Here is a 24,101-nt window from a genome sequence, read left to right on the forward strand (position 1 = left end):
TTACCACTTAGGAAACCCGATGGGGCAGTTCTACCCTGTCAAAAGACTATGATTTTCAATCAACTTGGTAGAATACAACAACTACTAGACACAATCTATCTACTCTACAAGGAGCCCTGGCAGTGCTGTCCTAAACACTGGACTACTGATCATAGTCAGTGGTTCAAACCCACCAGCCACTCTTTAGGAAAGAGATGAGGCTGTGTGCTCCTGTAAAGATTTCCAAAAGCCTTAGAAACTCTATATGATGTATCTATGAGTTAGAATTGATGGCAAGGGCATGACTAGTCTAACACCGTTTATTTTGAACTGAGGAGCTAGTAATGTGGTCATCTTTAGTTTGAAGACATAATAGTAAAAAGTAAAATACGAAGCCAGTTTCTGTGGCTCAGGGCGCCCCTCTGTGTCAGAGTAGAGCTGTATCTCCAGAGGATTTACAATGAACTGATTTTCTAGAAAAAATACTTCGCGAACTTCCTTCCATTATATAATAAGTAGGAAACATTCCATTTGTTTATCATGCATTGTTTTGTGCAGAGCAGCAGATATAAGTAATTGAGTAATTTTCAACTTTCATGGGACTGAAAACATTGTGGTACACTGTTCCATAGTTTTATTTTCTGTTGGTTAAAATAAAAGGAAATGAGCAAACCAGAGATTAGAGAGGCTGAGGCAGCAAAATCTGTGTGGAGAGGAAGGAATGCAGAGGGGTAGTAATGGAAATCCATAGATATTAAGCTGAATGCTGATTATGTGTGCCTGAGTAAAAAACAGGAAAAGGGAGAAGTTACTACTAAAAACCAGTAGACTGAGTGATTCCCAGAGCTCACACAGGGCTGAAATTGTTCCCCATTTCCTCCAATCAGAGTATTGCTACATAGTCTAAGGCTAAAGGATGCCCTAGATCCACCCTAACTACGCTTAAAACAATCAAACTCATCCCAAGCAACTTACTGCATACCAGAACGAAACCCAATGTTCTTTTAGGAATATAAAAAAATCTAGCAATCAACAACGCAAAATTCACCATGTCTGGTGTTAGGTTTATTGTGCCAACCTGGCCAATATGAACATGTGGGATTAATCAGGTCGCAGTTCGATTGTAGGGCAAAGTGGTAAATGGCTCTGAAAGGCCCATTTCCTCCTCTATTGCTTTCTGGTGATTGGAACATGCTGGAGCATGCTGTTGCTTTAGCTAGTTCTCTGCCTCAACCTGTGAGCTACACTACATGTGGGCCAGGCCTACCTGTGGATCCTGACGCTAAAGCTTGAGGTTCCTTTGAGACCTGCTTCACCATGCTGCTGGTGAGCACATCCCTTGAGCTTGAGGGTGGTGGATCCTATCACCTTGCATTGCTAAGCTCCTGACCTACTGACTGCTGGTGACCCACCCTACTGTTTGCTGCCTGCAGGCAGACTTGCTTGCATTGCCAGAGGGAGGACTCTGCTGTCTGCTTCCTTGACCTTGGACCCGGCAGCCCACTGGAGTTGAAAGAATTCTAGTACATTTACTGTTCGCGGAAGTTGAGTTGAACTGAACCCTCTGTGCTGTGTGGGCTAATTAGCCTTTATAGTCCTTCTTGCTATACAAACCTATAGATAGGTAGAGAGATAGATAATCTCACATATTCCTAAGTGTCCTAGTTTCTTTGCCCTAGAGAACCCTGCCTAACATATCTGGCATTTAATAGAAAGTTATCAGGCATGCAAAGAGGTAAAAAAAAATTATGATGGGTTACATACATTAGGCTGCAACCCCAAGGCCAGCAATTCAAAACCACCAGCTGGGACACAGAAAACAAAAGGTGAGGCTTTCTGCTCCCATGAAGATGTACAGCCTTGGAAACCCAGAGGAACCATTATACTCTCTCCTATAGAGAAGCTGTGAGTCAGAAATGACTCAATGAAAGTGATTTTGGTCTGTGTTGGGACCAGGGAAAAATCTGTAAGCAACCCATTGCTGGCAGGTTGATTCAGACTCACAGTGACCCTACAGAACAGTGTAGAACTACTTCATTGGGCTTCCAGGATTGTAAATCTTTCTTCATAGAAGCAGACAGATGCCTAGTTCTCCCACAAAGGGACCAGTAGGTTTGACATCATCACCATGGTTAGCAGTCTAACACTTTATCAATATACTACCATGGAACCTTAGAAGTAGACCCAAGGTGACAAAGATAAGAGAATTTTCAGATAAGGTATTCTAAACATATTCTAGATACTCAAGAATGCAGGATATGAAACATGTAAAAAAGAATGTGACAGATATTTTTTTGAAAAATAAAAATAGATCCAAGTAAAACTGCTAGAGTAAAAAAACCTAAGAAACTAAAATAAAAAAACAAAGCTAGATGGAATTAATAACAAATTAGACCCTTTAGAGAAAAAGATCAACAAACATGAAGTATGCAGTTACAGTAAAAGAAACTATGCACAATAAAGTACAGTGAGAAAATAATTCTGAAAAAAGGACACCTAACTACGGGACAATATCAAGTGATGTACTACACATATAAGCTGCCATCTAGGGAGAAAAGGAAAAAGGACAGAAAAAAAATTAGAAGAAATAAGAGCCTAAAGTGTGCCAAAGTTTATGAAAATTATAAAACCCCAGACCCAGGAAACAAAAATCCAACCACAAGGAGAACACATGCATTCCCATGCACACACAAAGCACACCAGTTATGTTGCTGAAAACCACTGATAAAGAAGAAATTATAAAACCAGGAAGGAGAGAAAGTAAAACAAACACGTATATTCATATAGAGGCTCACCTTCAGGAAAAAATATAAAGCATTATAGACTTTCTGTAATAATAGCAAATAACTTTCATCATTTTAGTGGGCTTTTTTGTTTTGTTTTTCTGTTTTAATGGTGGCTTGTCATCTGGGGTCTTAAAGGTTTGAAGGTAAACAAGCGACCATCTAGCTCAGAAGGGATAAAGCCCACATAAAAGATGCATACCAGCCTGTGTGATCATGAGGTGTCAAAGGGATCAGGTATCAGACATCAAAGAACAAAAAGTCATCCAATGTGTGCTCACCACCCCGATACAGTCACTGAAGACAAATGGGTACATCAGCTAAAGTGGTGAAGAAAGCTATTGGTGCCCGGCTATCAAAAGATACAGCTTCTGGGGTCTTAAAAGCTTAAAGGCAAACAAGCAGCCATCTAGCTCAGAAGCAACAAAGCCCACATAGAAGAAGCATATCAGCCTGTGGGTCACGAGGTGTCAAAAGGATCAGGCAACAAAGAACAAAAAAATCAAATCATTGTGAATGAGGGGGAGTGCAGACTCGGGACCCAAGACCCATCTGTAGACAACTGGACATCCTCTTACAGAAAGGCCATGGGGAGGCGACAAGCCAGTCAGCAACTATCATGATCCCAAGTCTACCTTATAAATCTAGCTAGACCAGAGGATGCACACTGGTCCAGATAGGAACTTTAAACACAAGGAATCCAGGACAAATGATCCCTTCAGCACCAGTGCTGAGAGTGGCGATACCGGGAGGGTGGAGTGGAAATGGGGAAACCAGTCACAAGGATCTACATATAACCTCCTCCCTGGATGAAGGGAGACGTCGGACAGTGTAAGACATGACACAATAATAATAATTTATAAATTATCAAGGGTTCATGAGTGGGAAGGGAGGGGAGGGGGTAAAATGAGGAGCTGATACCAAGGGCACAAGTAGAAAGCAAATGTTTTGAGAATGATGGTGGCAACAAACGTACAAATGTGCTTGACACAATGGATGTATGTTGATTGTGATAAGACTTTTATGAGCTCCCAGTGAAATGATTTTTTTTTAAGCATGGCTTGCTGTTGGGTGTTGCTGAATCAATTAGAGCAAACTCAGGCCGAGAGAAGAACTGGCCCATAGGGTTTCCTAGGCGGAGTTATGTGCAGGAGCATATCGGCAGGCCTTTCTGGTCTGCTGTGGAACTGCTGTGCAGGCTCAAAGCACCAATTTTTGGTTAGCAGCCAAGTGATTACCCATTGAACCACCAGGGCTCCAAATATTTTCCTTTTAAAAGATGTGGCTTATTGTATAACCTAACTCTCTCTTTCAAAGTTTTTCTGTTATTATGGATTTATAGATTGCACTATTTTATCATACAGAAGCTTGCTTTTTCTTGAAAATATTCATTTTTCATATTTATCTATTAGTGCATAGGTAATTTATCTACATGGTTCACAAAACAGCTTACAGTGAAAAACCTCTGACCACCCTGACTTATTCATTTCCTCTTTCCTGAAATTTAACCACAATAATTATTAGCTTGTTTAGGCTTCCAGACATTTAATTCAAAAACCATACTATTGTGAATGTTCTTCATTCCCCCTTTCAATTTCTATATAAGATATTACCTTTTTCTTTACCAATGACTCTCTTTCCCGGTCCCTTTTCTTCCATTCCTCTGCAAGGGCTTGCATATGCGCCAGTTCTTTCTGCTTTAGCTACAAAAGAATGTCACATTAAAACTCGGTTATTTTAAATATCTGCTGTTTCAAATAAACTGTTTAGCTCTTAAGTGATACTGACAATGGCTTTGTTCTTCCAGACATTTCATCTTGCTCCTTTAGAAAGAAATGGAGGTGCTACGGGATATGAGTATAACTCAGGAAAAGCAGAGGGTTAAAAGTGAGTTCTCTCTTATTTGGGAACGGATGATGCCACATTCCGGGAAATCTGAAGACCTCAGGTGAAAAGAAGCCTCGTAGCTTACAAAAGAAGACATTAAAATGGCCGCCAAACATGAAAAGAAGGGTAAGAGCTATGGGAAAACCACACAATACAAGTATGGTTGCACAGCCGTTACTGTACTGCTATCAGTAAGCTCTGGTCATGCAGTCCGGAGGCATTGGGCTGCTAACCACAAGGTCAGCAGTTTGAAACCACCAGTCCATAGAAGAAAGACAGTGTTTCCTGCTCCCACAAACAGGCTTGAAACTCACAGGGGCAGTTCTACCCTTCCCTATAGCGTTGAGGAGAGTTGGCATTGACTTGTTGGAGTGAATTTGGAGTATCAAATTAAATACTTGTAGAAAACATTGAATTGGCCATGATGCAAACCTTCCCGACATGATCACTGAAGACAAATGGGTGCGTAAGCAAATGTGGTGAAGAAAGCTGATGGTTACCCGTTATCAAAAGATATAGTGTCTGGGATCTTAAAGGCTTGCAGGCAAACAAGCGGCCATTAAGCTGAGAAGCAACAAAACCCACACGGAAGAAGCACACCAGCCTGTGTGACCACAATGTGTCGAAGGCATAAGGTATCAGGCATCAAAGAACAAAAATCTTATCATTGTAAATGAGGAATGCAGAGTGGAGACTCAAGACCCATCTGTAGGTAACAGCACACCCCCTTACAGAAGGGTCGTGTGCAGTGTAGCAATGATGAAACATACAACTTTCCTCTAGTTCTTAAATGCTTCCTTCCCGACACTATCATGATCCAATTCTACCTTACAATTCTGGCTAGACCCGGGTACAGATAAGAACTGGAAACACAGGGAATCCAGGACAGATGATCCCTTCAGGATCAGGGCTGAGAGCGGAGGGTGGAGGGAAGGTGAGGTAGAAAGGGGGAACCTCAAGGATCTACATATAACCTCCTCCCTAGGGGACGGACAACAGAAGAGTGGGTGAAGGGAGGCGTCGGACAGTATAACACATGACAAAATAATAATGTATAATTTATCAAGGGTTCAGGAGGGAGGGGATAGTAGAGAGGGAGGGGGAAAATGAGGTGCTGATACCAAGGGCAAATATTTTGAGAGCAAATATTTTGAGAATGATGAGGGTAATGAATGTACAAATGTGCTTTACACAATTGATGCATGTATGGATTGTGATAAGAGTTGTATGAGCCCCCAATAAAGTGATTTTTTTTAAGTTGATTTGGCATCCAGGGATATACCTGACAAAAAATACCAGAAGATTTGTACAAGGAAAACTACAGAACACTATTACAAGAAATCAAGAGTGACCTCCACAAATGGAAGAATATCCCATGCTTGTGAAGACTCAGAAGACTCAATATAGTAAAAATGTCTGCCCAAGGCACTATATAAATCTAATGCTATTCCAATATAAATACCATCATCTTTCTTCAAAGCATTGGAAAAACTGATTACCAACTTCAAATGGAGAGGGAAGAAGCCCAGAATTAGCAGAGAACTCCTCAAGAAGAAGGACAAAGTGGGAGGGCTTGCTCTATCTGACTGCAGCACCTATTATACAACCACAGTGGTCAAAGAGTGTGGTACAATGACAGGTACTCAGAGCAATAGAAAAGAACTGAAAACTAGAAATCAAATCATCTGCATACAGGTAACTGATCTTTGATCAGGGCCCCCAAATTATCCAATGGGAAGCAGATGCCCTCTTCAACAAGTGGTGCTGAAAAAAACTGGTTATCTACCTGCAGAAAAGTGAAGCCACCCTTGTTGGGAGCCGATAGCCATTAAGACCCTGGCCTCAGACACATAGCAGAAACTTGGCCGCTTTCTAACAGCAAGGCTTTGTTTCCTGCCCAACTTCGCCCCCACATTCCAAACTACTGTAGCATGGGCAGTTCCGATAATTGACCTTGTTGCCATTAGTCAAAGAACTGAGCACCCATTGAACTGCAGATATACCATATTAGGAACATAGTGATAAGTTCACCCGGTAAGCCTTGATTTGCATGCGGACGTCACCACAGACGTCTTTGAGTACTGTTGCGCACCCTTTGTACCTTATTAGGAACATGTGGCTGATTGGTTGTTGTACAGTATGCGGTTGTTACACAATGTGCTTCATTGGAATATGTACCTCCCACTTCCTTCTCTGTTGTGAATATATACCCAGAGTTTTGGCAAAATAAACGGGCTTGATCAGCACTTGTCTTGCCCCATGTCTCTGTTTCTTTTTCCCATCCAGATTCATTGCCCCTCCGGGTCACCGTGTGAGGGTCTCGCTGGACGAGACCCTAACAGACCCTAACCTCACTCCATGCACAAGAATAAACTCAAGGTGGATTACAGACCTTGAGGTAAAACCCCAAACTATTAGGGCCATCAATGAGGGAATTGGAACAAGCCTGAGAACTTTGGCACAGGGAATACATAGACTATTAGAAACAAGGAAGGACAAAAATACAGAGAAGACACAAACTGACCAGTGGGACATACTGAGGACACACCTGTGTACATCAAAAGAATTCACCAAGAGAGTAGTAAGAGAGCCCACGACTAGGAAAACATTCTTAGCTATGATACATCAGCAAAGGCCTTATTACTAAAATCTATAATATTCTGCTAGCTTACAATAAGAAAAAAAAAAACCAACTAATTGCCCACTGAAGAGGTGAGCAAAGAACCTGAACAAACGTTTCTTAAGGGCAGAAATCCAAATGGACAATAAACATATGAGAAAATGTTCCTAATCATTAATTAACCATAAGAGAAATGTGAATTAAAACAACTATGAGATATCACCTAACAATCTCAAAGATAACCCAATTCAAAAAATCAGAAAGCAACAAGTGTTGGAGGGGCTGTGGGGAGATAGGAACTCTCATCCACTGCTTATGGACCTGTAGGTATGTACAGCCACTAGGAAATCGATCTGGCGATATCTAAAGGAGATGGAAATCGAGTTACCATATGATCCAGCCATCCCGCAACTGGGCATATGCCCAGAAGAGGCAAGAAACAAACCACGGCCAGACATCTGTGCTCCAGTAATTATCACAGCACAGTTCACAATCACATGGAGCTGGAAAAAAGTCCTAAAATTCCATCAACGGACAAATGGATTAAAAAACTATGGTACATACATACAATGGAATACTAAGCATCCCTAAAGAGCAGTGATGAAAGCCTGAAGCACATCACCACATGGGAAGAATTGGAGGAAATTATGCTAAGTGAAGTAAGCCAAGCACAAAAGTTCAAGTACATGAGGTAAGCTTAAAAATGCAAGAGGAGGAGAGAGGTAAAGCTTCTATATGCATACATTCCTGGGGAGACGTCCAGGTACTATGGCAGTGGCCAGACCCAATCCAGGGATACATATGGCAGCCAACACAAAAGGAAGTGAAGAGAAAGAAAACAGCAACAACAAAAAATGGGTACTGGGGGAAGAGGGACTAATCCACCCAAAAGCAGGGTATTGTTTACATCTCCACAGAAGAGGGTGAAGGAAGGACCAGACCTCAATCAGTGCACCAAGACGTGAATGCAACATACTGGCATGAAGCAGAGAACCAATAGAGGTCTACTGCCCGGCCCCAATCCAAGCTGCGTGGACTTCCCATCCTACCCCAGAAGAATGCACTACTGAGGACAGCAATGAAGCTATAGCTCGGGGGGAGGGGGACATGTCTGATCAGCGCACATAGGAGCAAATGAAGATGAGAGGAGAAAGAGAGTAGAACACATCCTGGCCCACCAAACCCCAAGGACGCTATTCCTGCTCGGGGCTGCCAATGTACAGAGAGGACCATAGGGCCGGCCCCACCACGAGACACAACATCCCTCACTGACCCATAGCACTATGGGGGACAACTCTGGAGATACAGTATGGGAATTAGGCCTGATCTGACGACAACACACAGGGGCGAAACACCAAAAGCATGCAACAGAGCAGCAAGGGGAGCAAGGCATGAAGTTCCCAAGGAATCCCAAAAATAAACTTCAGGGCAGGGCATAGCACCCCATCATACTCAACTGGAAAATACTCATAAAGGTCAACAAACAGACCTGGAATTATTTATAGGCTTCTATTTTGTTGTTGGGGTTTTTTTTGCTTTGTTTTGTTTTTTGTTTACCATTGTTTTTGCATGTGTATGTAGAAAAGACAGACTGTTTACAATCAGAGAGGAAAGCAATGAGAATGATGGTTCCAGGGGGACACAGGAGAGGGAGAAGTGAGGAAAGGAACAGAGGTTTAAATACAGGCATGTACATATGTAAATATTTTTATATATGATAGGGAAGTAGATCTATGTATGAATATATTTATATGTTAAGTATTAAGGTAGCAGACAGACATTGGGCCTCTACTCAAGTACTCCCTCAAGGCAAGAACACTTGGTTTTAATAACCCGGGCGTCTATGATGCTCACCTTCCTTGACATGATCACTGAAGACAAAATGGGTGCATAAGCAAATGTAGGGAAGAAAGCCCGGATATTAAAGACATACTGTCTCGGGTCTTAAAGGCTGGAAGATAAACGAGCGGCCATCAAGCTGAGAAGCAAAAAAGTTCCACATGGAAGCACACCAGCCCGTGTGACCATGAGGTGTCAATGGGATCACGTATCAGGCATCAAAGACTCAGAACAAAAAATCACATCGATATGAATGAGGGGGAGGGCTGAGTGGAAACTCAAAGTCCATCGGTAGGCAAATGGGCCTCCTCTCACAGATGTGTCAGAAGGAAGATATAAGCCAGTCAGGGTTCAATATAGCACCAATAAAACACACAAATTTCCTTTAGTTCTTTAATGCTTCCTCCCCCACACTATCATTACCCCCAATTCTACCTTACAAATCTGACTACACCAGAGCATGTACACAGGTACAGATAAGAGCTGGAAACACAGAGAATCCTGGACAGATAAGCCCCTCAGAACCATTAATGCAAGGAGCATTATCAGAAAGGTAGGGGAAAGTGGTGGCGAGAAAGGGGCAACTGATCACAATGATCAACACACACACACACACACACACACACACACACACACACACACACACACACAGGGGACAAACAACAGAGGGGTGGGTGAAGGAAGACAGTGGTCGGTGTAAGACATGAAGAAAATAATAATTTATAAATTATCAAGGGTTCACGAGAAGGGAGGGTAGGGGAAGAGAGAAAATGAGCTAATACCAAGGACTTAAATAGAAAATGTTTTGAAAATGATGATGGCAACATAACAAATGTGCTTGACACAATGGATCTATTTATGGATTGTGATAAGAACTGTAAGACCCCGCCCCAATAAAATGATTTTTTAAAATTTTAATTGGCAATGTATGGTTGATATATTTACAGCAATGAGAAAAGAGCTAAACACAACAGAACTGCTATGGCAGTTTAGACACAAGCACACATCTCATGAGATTGGTTCCTTGCTTTGGAGGTGTAGGAGCAAGGTTTCATGGAGCATCCCAGCTAAATGGCCTAATAATGCAGGTATTACTTCTGTTGTACTCAGTTCAATGTTGCGTGCTTAGGAACATTATTAGCTCTCAAGGGCCACCCAAGGCAAAAGAACTGGTCTCTATTTGCTGAAGCAACAGAAGAAGGAAAGTGAGGAACAGAAGAAAATATAAAATGTGTAACTAATTGCCTCCTGCCATGAGATCAGATGAACTGGAGTGTGCCCATCTACCACGACTGAACTTTTGAATGAACACTTCACAAAGAATTCTGAACAAAAGGGGGTAAATACAGAGCAGAATTTCAAATTCCCAGAGATTCTAAATTCGTTGTAGTGATGGAGCATGGGTGAACACCTAAAACTATTTCCTTGAGATAATATTTAAACCATCAACCAAAAGTATCTCCTGAAGTCATCTTAGATGCAAACAATAGTTTAGTTTACCTAGTGAAAAACAGCAACCTTGAGCGTATACTCCTTTAAGAATTAGCTGTATGGGATCAAAGTGATGACAGCAACTCAAAAGGTTAGAAGGGACAGTGAGTTTATCTTTATGGGGAGAAGGGTGTGAATGGTTACACAACCCAAGAATGTACTCAAACCACTAAACTATACATGGATACATTATTGAATGCAATGTTTTGCTGTACAGCTTCGATAGCAGCATCCTTTTAAAGAGAGAAAGAAATCAAGTTTTTAACCTCTGAATTCTGCTCAAGAATCATGGACAAAGTCTGAGGGAATCCTTCTACATGGCCTCTGCCAAGTTGTTGAATTTTAATTTTCTGTTGTGTTCAAAATTTTTTAGAATAAGGCATTCTTAACATACAATGCACTAGATAATGTAGCCATGGAACAAAGAAAGTCTGCTCTGGAAAAAATTTTTCAGTAACATTTAAAAAGTAACCTGATTTTCAAAAATATCTTCTTGCATTTCTTTCCACATTTCTAGCTCAAGTGCTGCTTTGTATTCTAAGGTTTCGCGAGGCTCTGTCTGGATTTCTGCAGGACACAGTGCTGGAGGCACAGAAGATGGCTTCTGGGTCACAGCAGAGAAACCCTAGGAAAGGATGAATTATAAGCATTGTTAAATAGGCATTCTCATATGCACCCATTAGATTTCCTTTAAAAGAAGTTAGTATTATCCAATTACACTTACCTGAGATGACTCAGAGACAAACACCTCACGCATTTTTACTAGTCCATAATCTTCTAGAGTCACTGTGTAAGAAATTTCTACTATTTTGTTACTTGACCTAAAAATGAAATTTTAAAAATCAATGGAAACATTTTTCACATGTTAGTTCCCCAATGCATTGCTTGTACTTAAAATATCTCCTCCCATGGTCATCACTGCTAACATTTTTGTTTGTTTTACACACACACACACACACACACACACACACACACACACACACCACCCCCCCTGAGCCCAGAGGGTATAATGGATTGTAAACTGGGCTGCTCAATGCAAGGTTAGCAGTTTGAAACTTCCAGTCACTCTGGAGAAAGATGAGGCTTCTCACATTCATGAAAAGTTACCGTTGTAGGATGCAAGGGCGATCTGGCTGGCTAGGCGGGTGTACCCATGTGCGTCCCTCCCGAAACTGTGCGCTCGGTTGACGAGGAAGACCTTCCCCAATAAAAGGAGAACCGTCCTTCAGTCAAGGGTATATGAGTAGCTGCACTCCCCTGCTAGGACCTCCAAACAGAAGTTACAGTCTTCGAAGCCCACACAGGTGATTCCACTCTGTCCTATAGGGTCACTGTGAGTTGGAATCAACTTGATGGCAGTGAGAATGCACCTACATGTTAAGATAATACCATTTTACCTTTCTTCTTACTAATATTAGAAGGAGCTTCTCATGTTAAAAGATAAAAATTCCAACTGAACACAGAAGAGGATGTGGAATAGGGTATCATAACTGATGTCAGATCTTGGCTGAAGCATAGTAGCAGACAATACATGTTTTATTGACAATTCAAAGACATTTGATGGTGTGGATTATAACAAATTATGGATAACAATAAGAAGAATGGGAATTCCTAAACACTTAATTGGGCTGATGTAAAACAGGTAGACAGACCAAGAGGCAGTTGTTTACAGAGAGCAAGGTATTTCGTGGCTTAAAATTACCTCAGACTTGTATCCTTTCAACATACTTATCAATCTGCACACTGAGCCAATAATCTGAGAAACTAGGCTGCCATAAAATGAAGCTGCCATCAGGCTTAGAGGAAGACTCCTGAACAACCTTGGATGTGCAGATGAAACAACCCTGCTTGCTGAAAACACAGGGGACTGAAGCACTCACTGAGCGAGAAAGGCGAAGGCCTTCGGTGTGAGTTACATAGCAACATAAAAGAAAGCAACAATCTTTGAAACTGGACCAATAAGTAACATCATAATAAATTAAAGTTGAAGTTGTCAAAGATTTCATTTTACTTGGATAAATAATCAGAAAACGAAGAGGCACCACCCAAGAAATCTAATGACTTAGACAAGAACTAGATGGTACCTAGCTACCACTAACTGCTCTGAAAGGGATCATGTTAGAAGGTCTTGTATGAAGTAAGAGAAAAGTATGGAACACAACTCAAAATCATAAAGGCTAGGTGTACTGGTTGGAAAGAGATTGGTGGAAACCCGGAGACTACGGTCTTGGGTCAACCTTCAACCCTGGAACTGAACTCATCACTGTGGCTCAACTTTTAGCCAAACAACACAGGTCTCCAAGGTGAAAAATAGCACCAAAAGATATGCTCTCCTTAAGAGACCAAGAAGGCAGCACCGGCCCAGACACAAAGTTTAGGGGCAGCAAGGGATAGTAAGTTAAGGGCCAATGGCAAAGAGACACACAGGAAATGGAATGACTGCTTTTACATTGTGGGGATTTCAATGGGCAAGAATTACTGGATAGAAAACTGTAAACTACAAAATCCCAAGCCCCCCACGCCCCGCAAAAACAAATCAAATGACATATTGCATGGACAATCTACTACAAAAGACCTCCCAAGTATTATAAAGCTCAAATGCCACCTTGAAAACTACAGTGCACCTGGTCTAAGACACTGCATTTTCTTTCTTTCTTTCTTTTTGCCACTGCATTTTCAATTGCCTCATATGCAGAAAGCTGGACAATTAATGAGAAAGACCAGAAAATTGATGCATTTTCATGATGGAGCTGATAAAGAATAATGAAAGTACCCTGGTCTGCTAGAAACAAACAAATCCATCTTGGAAGAAATGCATCCAGAGTGCTCCTTAAAACAAGAATGGCCTGACTTCACCTTACTTACTTTGGACACTGTGCCGGGAAGGAAGGCCTAATCCCTGGAGAACATCAAGCTGAGTAAAGCAGAGCTTCTGCTTCACAAAGGAAGCCCTTCCACAAGATGAAATGACACGGTGGCTGCGGAAAAAGGTTCAACCGTAGCAACAAGAGTGAGGATGGCAGAAGACTAAGCCTTCCCAGGGCAGCCATTAGTCAGAACTGACTTGCTGGCGCTTAACAATAAATATAATTCTTCTACCCTTGATTCCATAGGTTAGCCTACATTTTTTAATTGGGTGGAATGGATATATTTGTATATGATTCTTTTACTAGATATGGACATTATCTCATGGTAATTCTTAGGAGAGTTATATGTTACTTTTAACATAAAAGCTCTATACCATTAACCACATACAATATTGACCATTAAATAACAAAAACAAGCCAAAAATATTAAGAGCAAATAAAATCTGAGGGGAAAAAAACTTGTGCAAATCAAAATAGGAAGTTCCCAAAACAACGGAACTCAGATTTAACTAACTTTCACGTTTTTTTCTCCTAATTTCAGATATTAGAAGAAACAAAGCAAAAGGAAACACTAGGTAAAATGAGCATTAGAACATGAGAGAGCAAACTCAAATGTAACACCAGTAGGTCACAGAAGAGGATTAGGCAGAAGACAAAAGGATGATTAATGGCTGTGGTTAGCTAAGCAGAATCAGTAGGTGACTAAAAAGCAAAGCAAACTGAATTACCCTTGTGCAGCTACCACAGGCACACTTTCACTGTACGTCTGTCGCCAGCACTGTTCACCATTAGCACCTAAAAAGCGGGTTTTTTCTGAGGATAAGATGTTAGAAAGCTGGATTCTTGCAATGCCCAAAAGTAAATCTTTACTCATTTTATCCTTGTGCCATAACTCCACCAGCAGTGGAATCCTAAGGGAGAGAAAAACACATGATTAGAACTATCAACTCTGAACTCAGTTCTGTCCTGATGTAACATCTTTGAATAATCTTAATGCACTCAAACATGGCTTTGTTAGCAGCAAGGAATGTCATCTAACACACAATTATTAAGACTCTATTACACAGGTAACTGTATTTTCTAGACCTCTTCTCATTCAACAAAGGAAAACTTTCAAAAACTGATTCTCATAAGAGGATAAATCACTTGTCATAATCATTCATTTTTTCTTTTAATATGTAAATGTAACCCAGTCTACTGTCATAGTGGCGATCCTGACACAGTGACCCTATAGGATGAGAGCAAACTGCCCTTTGGGTTTTCAAGGCTGTAGACCATTACAGGAGCAGAAAGCCTCACCTTTCTTCGAGGAGTAGCTAGTAAGCTTGAACTGTGGACCTTTCTGTTAGTAGCTAAACCTCTAACCAGCTACACCACCAGTTCTTTTAAAAATAACATAAAAATTTTGAATTATGATACTGGGGAAAAACATATTCATAGATTTCGTTTTTATTCCCAAACCCGTGTCAGAAAATAGATTAAGACTTTAAAACTTCCAGTGTGTAGATGAATAAAAGGGAAAACACAAATACTGGGGTAAATAAAAAAGTATTGCTACAAATCAGAAAAATCTTTATTAAACAAAAAATAGCAAAATCTGAGGCTATCATTTCTTGACATCTCTATTGTTTACTGAGTCAATTCGGACTCACACTGACCCTAGAAGACAGGGTAGACTTACTTGCTCCTGTGGGCTTTGGAGACTAACCCTTTACGGGAGCAGAAAGCCTTGACTACATCTGCTGGAGGACTCTAAAGGCAGTGTTTTCGCCTAATTCCTTCCTGAAGGCCAGTGCTCTTCAATTTACGGCACTTTGGGCAGATCCTCTTGGAAGCCTCTATTTAGATTGGGCCCTTTTAGATTGGGCCCTAACGAGAGTAGGAGCCTGGTAGCATAGTGGGTTACATGTCGGGCTGCTAGGCCCAAGGTCAGCAGTTGGAAACCACCAGATGCTCCACAAGAGAAAGATGAGGCTATCTATTCCCATAAAGAATTACAGGCTCAGAAACTCTCAGGAGCAGTTCTACTCTCTCCTATAGGGTCTCTAGGAGTCAGAATTGACTTGATGGCAGTGGGTTTGGTTCTTTCAGTTTAACAAGACTAGGAGAAGAATACTACTGACAGGACCTGTCCATAGTCAGTCACGGATTGCAGACATAGGTTTTGTTTGAAATAAACCAGTGCATGGATGAACTGGAACTAGCACATGCATGAATGCTTATTGACTTGCAACATTCATTGGAATAGCAATTATATTTGTTCCTAGTCATTTACCTTTATATATTCATTACATAAAACCAGAATTCTTACTCATAAATTCTATTTTTTTTAAAGTTAAAATACAGGCAAATGATAAGCTAAGCAAATCTGAAAAGATGGTTTATAATCACACAAAACTACAGCAAAAGAAAGGTCATCAACTTTACTAGCAAATTTGTTTCTGGATCTCAAATACATAAACTGTTTTGGTTTAAACCTGTAAAAATTCCTCTTTTTTTGTATACATGAATTTCAAGAGCTGCTACTCAAGAAAATAATTCATTTCATAAACAGTATATTGGTACATACCTTAAGAAGGTATCTTGCAGCTGATGAGGCATAGTTGCAAAATCAAATGCACAGTAAGACTGGGGTAGAAACACTTCCATGTTTTTTCGTACTTCTACAGGAGGGTTGGTCATAATGGGTGCTGCACTTCCAAAGAATGGATAGGAGTACCTAAAATGTAAGGGAAACAAAGGCTTACTGTGGTTCCCGTCTGCTATTTGTAGCTTTGTATTTAAAAAATAAGGAAAAGCTGAACATGAAGGGCAAACACCAAAACCAAAAAAAAAAAACCAAACCCATTGCCAGAGTTGATTGCAACTCAGCAACCCCACTGGACCGAGCAGAAGCTGTAACCTGTATGGGAGACTACCATGTCGTTCTCCCTTGGAAAGGCTGGTAGGTGCTAACCACCAATCTCTTGGTCAGCAGCTAAGCCATCAGGGATCCTCGCAGATCAAATTCCATTTTAAAAATAGTAGATATTTTAACTATTCTAAAACCGTAGGATTTTACTATGATCATCTGCTTTCCAATTATACAAATATTTTCAGTGCTAACATTGAAGTTTTTTGGAATGTCCGAAATTTGGTATGCTAAAAATATTAAACAAGAAATACAGTGCGATTTGCATAAATTATATAAAGAAAAATTGCAGATATAAACTTTGAATAGTCCTCAGAGAAAAGGAGAATTCTGCAATTAGGAATGCAGTGATATCAGATTGGAAAGACACAGTCTCATTTCACTCTATATTAATAATATTAGTAACAAAGCAATTATAATTAATAAAGCAAAACTATAAATGTAAAACTGACCTGAGTTGTTGGAAAACAAGCCAAGATTATTTGACTCTCTAAAGGACATGACTATTTTTTCACCTTTGCCCTCCAGGAACAAAGGTTCTGACCTACAATAAATACTCATGAAATACTTGCTGATTGGCTGATCCAAAGACGACAATTACAAATCTCGAATATGGTGAGGAGAACAGTATCAGAGCAAAAATTATGAACACCCAATTTGTCGAGGGCTATGTGGCCGGTGAGAGCCCAAAACCCATCTGCAGAGTATGTGGTCAGACTGAGCCATGGCAGAGCTGCTCTTCCCCAGGGAAGTGTTGAACAGCCTACTATCAGACAGACCATGGTAATCTTGATTATGCTGGATGGAACTCAACACTTGGCCAGTTGACCACGCTATCTATAGACAAGAAAAACCTGTATCTGTTCTATGTCCAAGTATCTCATCCTGGTTCCACGACCCATTTCTGCCCTGGCTTTTGGATTACTGTTGGGGTTTTTTCCTTCTCCCGCATTGGCACTCTTTTTGTCTGTGTTCTGCTATGTTTCACCCTTACCACCTTAGCCTAGTTTTGTTTCTGCTGGGCCTCCCAGCTGTGACGCACCGGAGTGAATGTATAATGATAATTACGGATACAAGGGGATACAGGGAACACAGGGGTGCGGCTGAGTTAGAGCGGAAAGGGGATTTCAGGAGTAACTCAGGAAGACGGGAGGTGAAAGGGAGCAATAGAGTGGTTGCATGAGTGATGAAAGGCGATTTCACCAGTGGGGCAGGGGAATGCTCTAAAATCGATGTGGTGGTGATTGTACAATTCTCTGTGATCTAACTGAATTATCGAACTACTGAATTATATGATATTTAAGTTACCTGTAAATGAAATTGCTGGGGGGGGACACGCTTGCTGAATTTGACCTATATGCCTAGTTTCCTCTGTAAACAGTGTACTGATCTTTTATGGGCTAAAAAGCCCTTAGTCAATTCCACAATGACACAAACAGGGCCACCTGTCTTTGAAAAGAAAGTTAAAGATGGAGGCAACTCAATGTACGAGTGGTGAATCAAAGTGTGGCATAAGGCTACGGCTTCCTTTCATCATAAAAATCACACCAGATTAAACCGAAGAATGCCTGACTGCTGCTGAACTTTTTTTGAACTGTCAAAGCCAACTATAAAGATCTTTGAACTGTTCACTTAAAATCTCAGCCTGTATCTTATTCATTGATAAAAATTACTATTGAGTTAATAATTTCAATATTAATGGTAAAAACTGCTTCTCCTACAAGAACCACCATTAACATTACACATCCATTGACACAAGTATCTCAGAGCTTTTGTTCGTGCAGATTTTCAACCCGTCCCTGAAGTATTGGATCTACTGGCATCAAAAAGGGGGAGGGCAAACATTACATACAAGGCTATCAACAGATTAGACTTATCCAATTATCAACAATGCCTCATGAATTCCATTCTGTAGGGAAGCCACTATTTCATACCCGGGCATGCCATAATTACATAAAAATGGTCAAAGTGAGAGGAAGTTAAATAGCCAGCATTTCTAAAACTGTCTTAAATAAATCAGAGCAACAGTAGTTTTGTCATCTAGTGAAGTCTGCAGTCAAGTGGATCCTAACTTTTTTACCTCTTTTCCCATTTCCTTGTCTAGGGAACTACTGTTTCCCTCACATACTGATTTTGTGCATTTATATGGCCCAGATATCTTTAATATGTGGCACCACTAACCCCATTGCACATAGCAACTCTCTATAGTTTCCAAGGTTGTAAACCTTGACAGGAGTAAAGCCTTGTCATTCTCCTGCAGAGCAGCTGGTGGGTTTGAACCTTTGACGTGGTGATAATAGTCCAGTGCTTACCAGATAGCACCACCAGAGCCCACTGCTGGTATAATGTAGTAAAGATTAGTGGCAATTAAAGAAAATGTCTTTATGGTGATAAGGAGAAACAAATGCTATTATTAGTGTTTTCCAGGTCAGCTTATATAAAGGTTCCATTTCACAGCACCTAACGTGGGATTTCTTCCCTATGTTTCTATGCTTCTGGGTAATACTCTAAGTACCCTACAATCAGATTCTCAAGAAAAAGCGGCAGAAAAGATCATAAGTCAGGGAAGAAAGAAAAGGCTTCAAACAGAATTAAAACACACTGCCAGAGTCGATTCTAATGACCTTATATAGATTGGCAAGATTATCAATCTTTATGAGAGCACACCATGTCACCTCTCCTGCTGAGCAGCTGGGGGCTGTGGTTAGAGGCCGGCGTCTGACCCACATGCCACCTGGGCTCTTGACAGCACAGAGTAAGTAACAATACTTCTAGTTCTAAAAGCAGTTTTGCAGAGTTGCTGCTTAACTCCTTAAGAAAAGCTGTATTTGTGAGGTAAAAAAACTTTGGAGCTTTGTCTTAAATTTGTAAATGAAAGCAGCATTGAAGAAATGATTCTCAACCACTAACAACAGTATACACAGAAATAAAGCTGATTTGGAAATTCAAGCACTCTATGAATTCAGGATCAAACTCATTGCTTAGTTTTTTGATTTTCATCATTATTGGCACCAAACTTCCGGTACAGAAGATAGGGACTAAAAGGACTGAAAAAGTAGAATGAAAGAAGCTGGAACAAGGTACAGCAGCTGAGTCATCTGAAAATGGCAACCCAAGATGGAATATTTTGTCACTTTAATCACCGGAACACCAATAACTGTATCTAATTGGTAACGCTTGTTCCAAGTAAATTTATGCAAAGGTAGTTAGACAGCTGGAATATAGTGAATTCATATGGCCCTAGCCATAATCCCTTTTGTGACGTAATTCTAACCACTATGCCTGCAGCACTCGGCTCGGTGCAGTGAGTTTGCTTTTTGGTTTTGGTCCGTTACTTGTATGTTTTGTCTTAAAATGTTTAATGATTCATGGAATGCATGACTTTCCTTATGAGCTTTATTTCTGTGTATACTGTTGTTAGTCACTGAGAATCATTACTTCAATGTTGCTTTCATTTAAAAATTCAAGACAAAACAAAAAAATTACGGTGAGATCGCTTCTAAGTTACCATCTTTTATATCCTTGGGGATATATATGACTTGCTGAAAGGCAAAAAACACCTCCATAGAAGAATGAGCGCTCTCCCTCCACATGGTCCATCATGTGGGGCTGAGGTGAGCATGCTACCATGAATTGTGTCTGACTCCATTTATTTCAATACTTCTCTTCTATCTCTCATGCTCTCTATAACTTTATGATGATCTTTACTTATTATCGCTGTACAATTGCGCCTACCGGACCCGTAATGATGTGTTAGGGGCTGGCTTCCCCTGACAGATGGCGCCCATTACATGGGGACTTGTGGGAAAAGAACTCTTTTGAGTTATATCCTGTGTAACCATTGTACGGCCTCACGGACAGTGAGGGTGAATCGGGACATTTTTTCAGGTTTTTTTTAAGTGTGTTTTAGTCCAAGTGAGATATGGGTCAGGCAAAGAGCAAGGATACAGAGTGTGGTATCACTCTTTGCCACCTCTTGAAGAAACAAAATGTAAGGGTAACAAATAAGAGAATGAAAGAGTTTCTTCAATTGGTAAAGAAATTTAACCCTTCTTTTCCTAGTCAGGAACCTTCCATATGGAGATCTGGGAAAAGGTAGCCATTAATTTAAGAAAAGCTCCCAGGGAAGGACAGAGCATACCCATGGAGACCTGGGACCTGTGAGTGCAGATTAAAGCAGTGTTGGAGCCACTGCAGGGTGAGAGAGCGAAGAATCAAGACCAGCAGAGTAGTGAGAAACCTCTAAGCTACGCATACTCAAATCAGGTAAGAAGCCGACAGAATGAGTTTCAGGCAGATGAGAAAATTTTAGATGTAGCTGAGAAGGCAAAGTTCGAATCAGGAGATACCAAAGTAGAAGCATCTGCCCCACCAGAGTATAGCTCAGGGAATTACAATACTATCAAGCCAGCCAGTGCTGGAGGAGAAGAGATTAGATCCAAAGGAATGCAAATAGAGAGATTTAACCTAGCAAGTGAGGCAGGGAAAGTGAGAGGCAAAGCACCTTTGCTCTCACCGGTGGAGAAGAGTATAGCTCAAGAAGCAGACTTAGAATTCAGAATAGCTTATCCCATTAGAATTATAGACAGGGAGCCCGACGAGCAGCACCCCGAAGGGAGTCAAGAAAGGCGACATACTGCCTTTCCCTTTAAGCTACTGAAAGATCTTAAGCAGGCAGTCAACGATTATGGCCCAGACTCATATGTTGTAATCAGCATGGTAAGGGCCTTAGCAGAGTCCGAGAGCTGGACGCCTACAGACTGGAGAGTTGTAGTGAAAACTTGCCCTTCCTCTTCAGAATCCTTGCAATATCAAATGCTGTGGAAGGAAGCAGCCCTTGCACAAGCACGCAAGAATGCTGAGGATGGGATAGATATAGGGGTTCATCAATTGCTAGGGGATGTGAATTATATCACAGTTGAGTCTCAACTACAGTTTACTGAACGGACAATAGGACAGATACGTGAAGTTTGCTTAAGGGCCTGGGAAAAGATAATTCCATCAGAAGAGAGAAAACCGAGTTACACGGCTATAAGACAGCGGAATGATGAGCCTTATACTGACTTTGTGTCCCGACTGGAAGATGCTATTTCCAAATGTGTGAAGAATGTCCAGGCAGTAAGAGACCTAGTGCATAAGCTATCTTAAGATTTCTCTAATACGCACTGTAAAAATGCCTTGCGTCCCTACAGGGAACAGGGCACGTTGCTGGATTATCTTAGGATATGCAGGAGTGTAGAGGCAGAGGAACATAAGGCAGACATCATGGCAGTGGCCTTGGCAAATTATATCAGACCTAGGAAAGAGTGCTTTAGTTGTGGAAAGACGGGTCATCTTCAAAGAGAGTACAGACAGCACAGGCCAATCAGCCTGCGGGGGGGGGGGGGGGGGGCTGCGCCAGAGCATGGGCCAGGGCCACCTAATTGCGGTTTAAAAGAACCTGAACTCTGCCCCCGCTGTAGGAAGGGAACTCTTTGGGCGAGCCAATGTCATTCAAAGTTCAACAGTGAAGGGTTGCCATTAGAAAAGGCTCCCCAGCGGGAAAATAGAGGAAGGAGCTTGATCCAAGTCCCGCCCAACAGAGAGCAGAAGGCAAGGCCTCTGACCAAGCCTGTGAATGGCAGAAATGGCAGGTATCTCCCAGCCGCACAGCAGGAGACCAGACCTAGCCAAACAGGCAAAAGCCCAGCCTCTGTTCTCGCTGCAGTTGGTTTGAGTAACCAAGAGATGGCTCAGAAGCCCTTACAGCAGTTTGCTGATTCTAAAGAACAGGAGCCTTTTATTGAAAGAGTAATACAGTTGTTATCAGGAAGTTTTAACCTAAGTACTCAAGAAATTAAAGTTACTACTGGAGTTGATCAGAGTTGTGAAGTAAAGTCAAAAGCTGTGATTGAATCAGAAATTAAGAGCGGCGGTTGGGATTTGCTACCTAAAAGAACTATGGGATGTTTATTAGGAAAGTCTAATGTAAATTCTCAAGGTGTTCTGATTGTTGCTGGAATTATTGAACGAGATTATGAAAAAGTTAAGGCAGTGATGAATTCTGATATATCATGGTTTATAAAAGAAGATCGCTTAAGCCAATTTTTGCTTCCTTGCATTCCTAGAGTAAAAATGTATTTCTATCAGGAAAGAGTACTTGAGAAGTCTGACCACTCTTTAAATCAAGGGGTCTTTGGGAATGCTGTTGTGGGGAAAGGACAGCGCCCCCACATGGAATTAGAAGTTGAAGAGAAAAGGTTTTTAAACTTTGGATGTAGGGTCATTGCTTTAGGGCATTCAGGAGGGCCTAAAACCCTCCCATTAACTTCCCCTAAATCCAGCATGGAAGGAATGAGTGAAGTTAACCAAGAAAGACTATTGCAAGATTGTAAAATCATCCAGTGTAAGAAGCCTGAAGGGCAAAGTGGCTTAATTGAGCCTGTAACCTTATCAGTAAGCTTGGAGAAAAAAATGTCTGTTTGGTAAGTTACTTAAAGAACAGATGAACAAATTTATTAAGAATTTTTTCAGTCTTTCAAAGTATGGTAAGAAGTTCTCACAATTTAGCTCTCTTCATTCCCTGAGAGCTGGAAGCCAAAATTTACTTACTAATGAAGGCTATCTAACTAGTCCTTATACTGAGTCAATGCCTAGCAAGTTAACTAAGATTGCCAGCAGCACTTTAAAATCTGAATTGTTAAAACAGAAGGGTGAGAAGAGGAATCTTATGTGTGACAAAGTTCATTTAGTCATTTTAACCAAAAAATTTTTCTCCTTACTAAAAGCTTGTAATAAAATTAGGGAAGATAAACACGTTTTCAATTCTACAGAGAAAATTGATCCTAAGAAATCCGAAGATGATGGAAACCTCGTTTGGGATCCAGGTCCATACACCTGGAGAAAGGGTTATGCATTTATGTTTTTACAGAATAAAACTGATGAACTCTCCTTAGAAGGACGCAACCATGTTTGGAGAAAGATGGACAAGGAAGAGATGGAGAAGCCACCCAATATTAATCATAATTCCTTTTTCAGGTTAATGACACCCTGAAGAGAGGGGCTATTTGTTTATATTTTCACAGCAATGGAGATAGGTGGGTTTCTCTTCTGCCAGCAAGGCCCAGAAGAAAGCAGGGAAGCTGATGTGTGATCTGACCCTGTCCTGTTGCTGAAGTTATCCAAAACGTCAAGACCTGGCAGATTCCTGAGAATGGCGATTGCTGACTGCTGAGATATTTCTTCCATTGCTGACGCTGTCTAAGAGAAACTCTGGGACTCTATCATAACTGAACATTGTATACAATAGTGACTGGACTATTACTGCAGACTTTTGCTGAAAAAAAAAAAGAAGAAGAAGAATGAGCAATCTCAGAAGCACGAACACACAGAGAAAGCCCGGGACCATAAAGGAAGGAGAGCTGCCAGAGGGGCACATTTGAGACGTCTGTCTGAAGTAGTGGATGCTGAGACCAGAGGCAACAGGCTGGGGCATGGAGACCATGGGGCAGAGCAAAGGAGCCAGGCCAAGGCCAGAGGCTGAAGCAAGGAGACCAAGAAACATGACTCTGGTGTCACTGTGACATTGGTGTCACAATGGCCAAGCACTCAGTTGCCAATTGAAGCAGAGGTGATAGGAGCCGGCCTGTACTAAGAGAGAGGAAAGAGCAGGTGATTTGCTCTGCAAACCGTACAGCCCAGGTCACGCTTTGCGGGGCCTTCTTTGCAGTCACACTGGATTGTTA

At 41.2% G+C, this 24,101-nt stretch overlaps 1 protein-coding gene across 5 annotated transcripts in view; it reads right to left on the reverse strand.

Annotated features, from left to right (window-relative positions):
• CEP120 (centrosomal protein 120) overlaps window positions 1-24,101 on the reverse strand; it is a 99,152-nt gene that overhangs the window by 38,555 nt on the left and 36,496 nt on the right. For all 5 annotated transcript variants that reach the window (XM_075541450.1, XM_075541448.1, XM_075541449.1 and 2 more), the window contains 5 exons: window positions 16,036-16,185; window positions 14,195-14,377; window positions 11,324-11,420; window positions 11,072-11,224; window positions 4,376-4,465 (listed from right to left, as the gene is read on the reverse strand). In XM_075541450.1, the coding sequence (XP_075397565.1) occupies window positions 4,376-4,465; window positions 11,072-11,224; window positions 11,324-11,420; window positions 14,195-14,377; window positions 16,036-16,185 (673 nt within the window). The remainder of the gene's footprint in view (window positions 1-4,375; window positions 4,466-11,071; window positions 11,225-11,323; window positions 11,421-14,194; window positions 14,378-16,035; window positions 16,186-24,101) is intronic.

This window comes from Tenrec ecaudatus, chromosome 2 (assembly GCF_050624435.1).
Source record: "Tenrec ecaudatus isolate mTenEca1 chromosome 2, mTenEca1.hap1, whole genome shotgun sequence".
Taxonomy (NCBI): domain Eukaryota; kingdom Metazoa; phylum Chordata; class Mammalia; order Afrosoricida; family Tenrecidae; genus Tenrec; species Tenrec ecaudatus.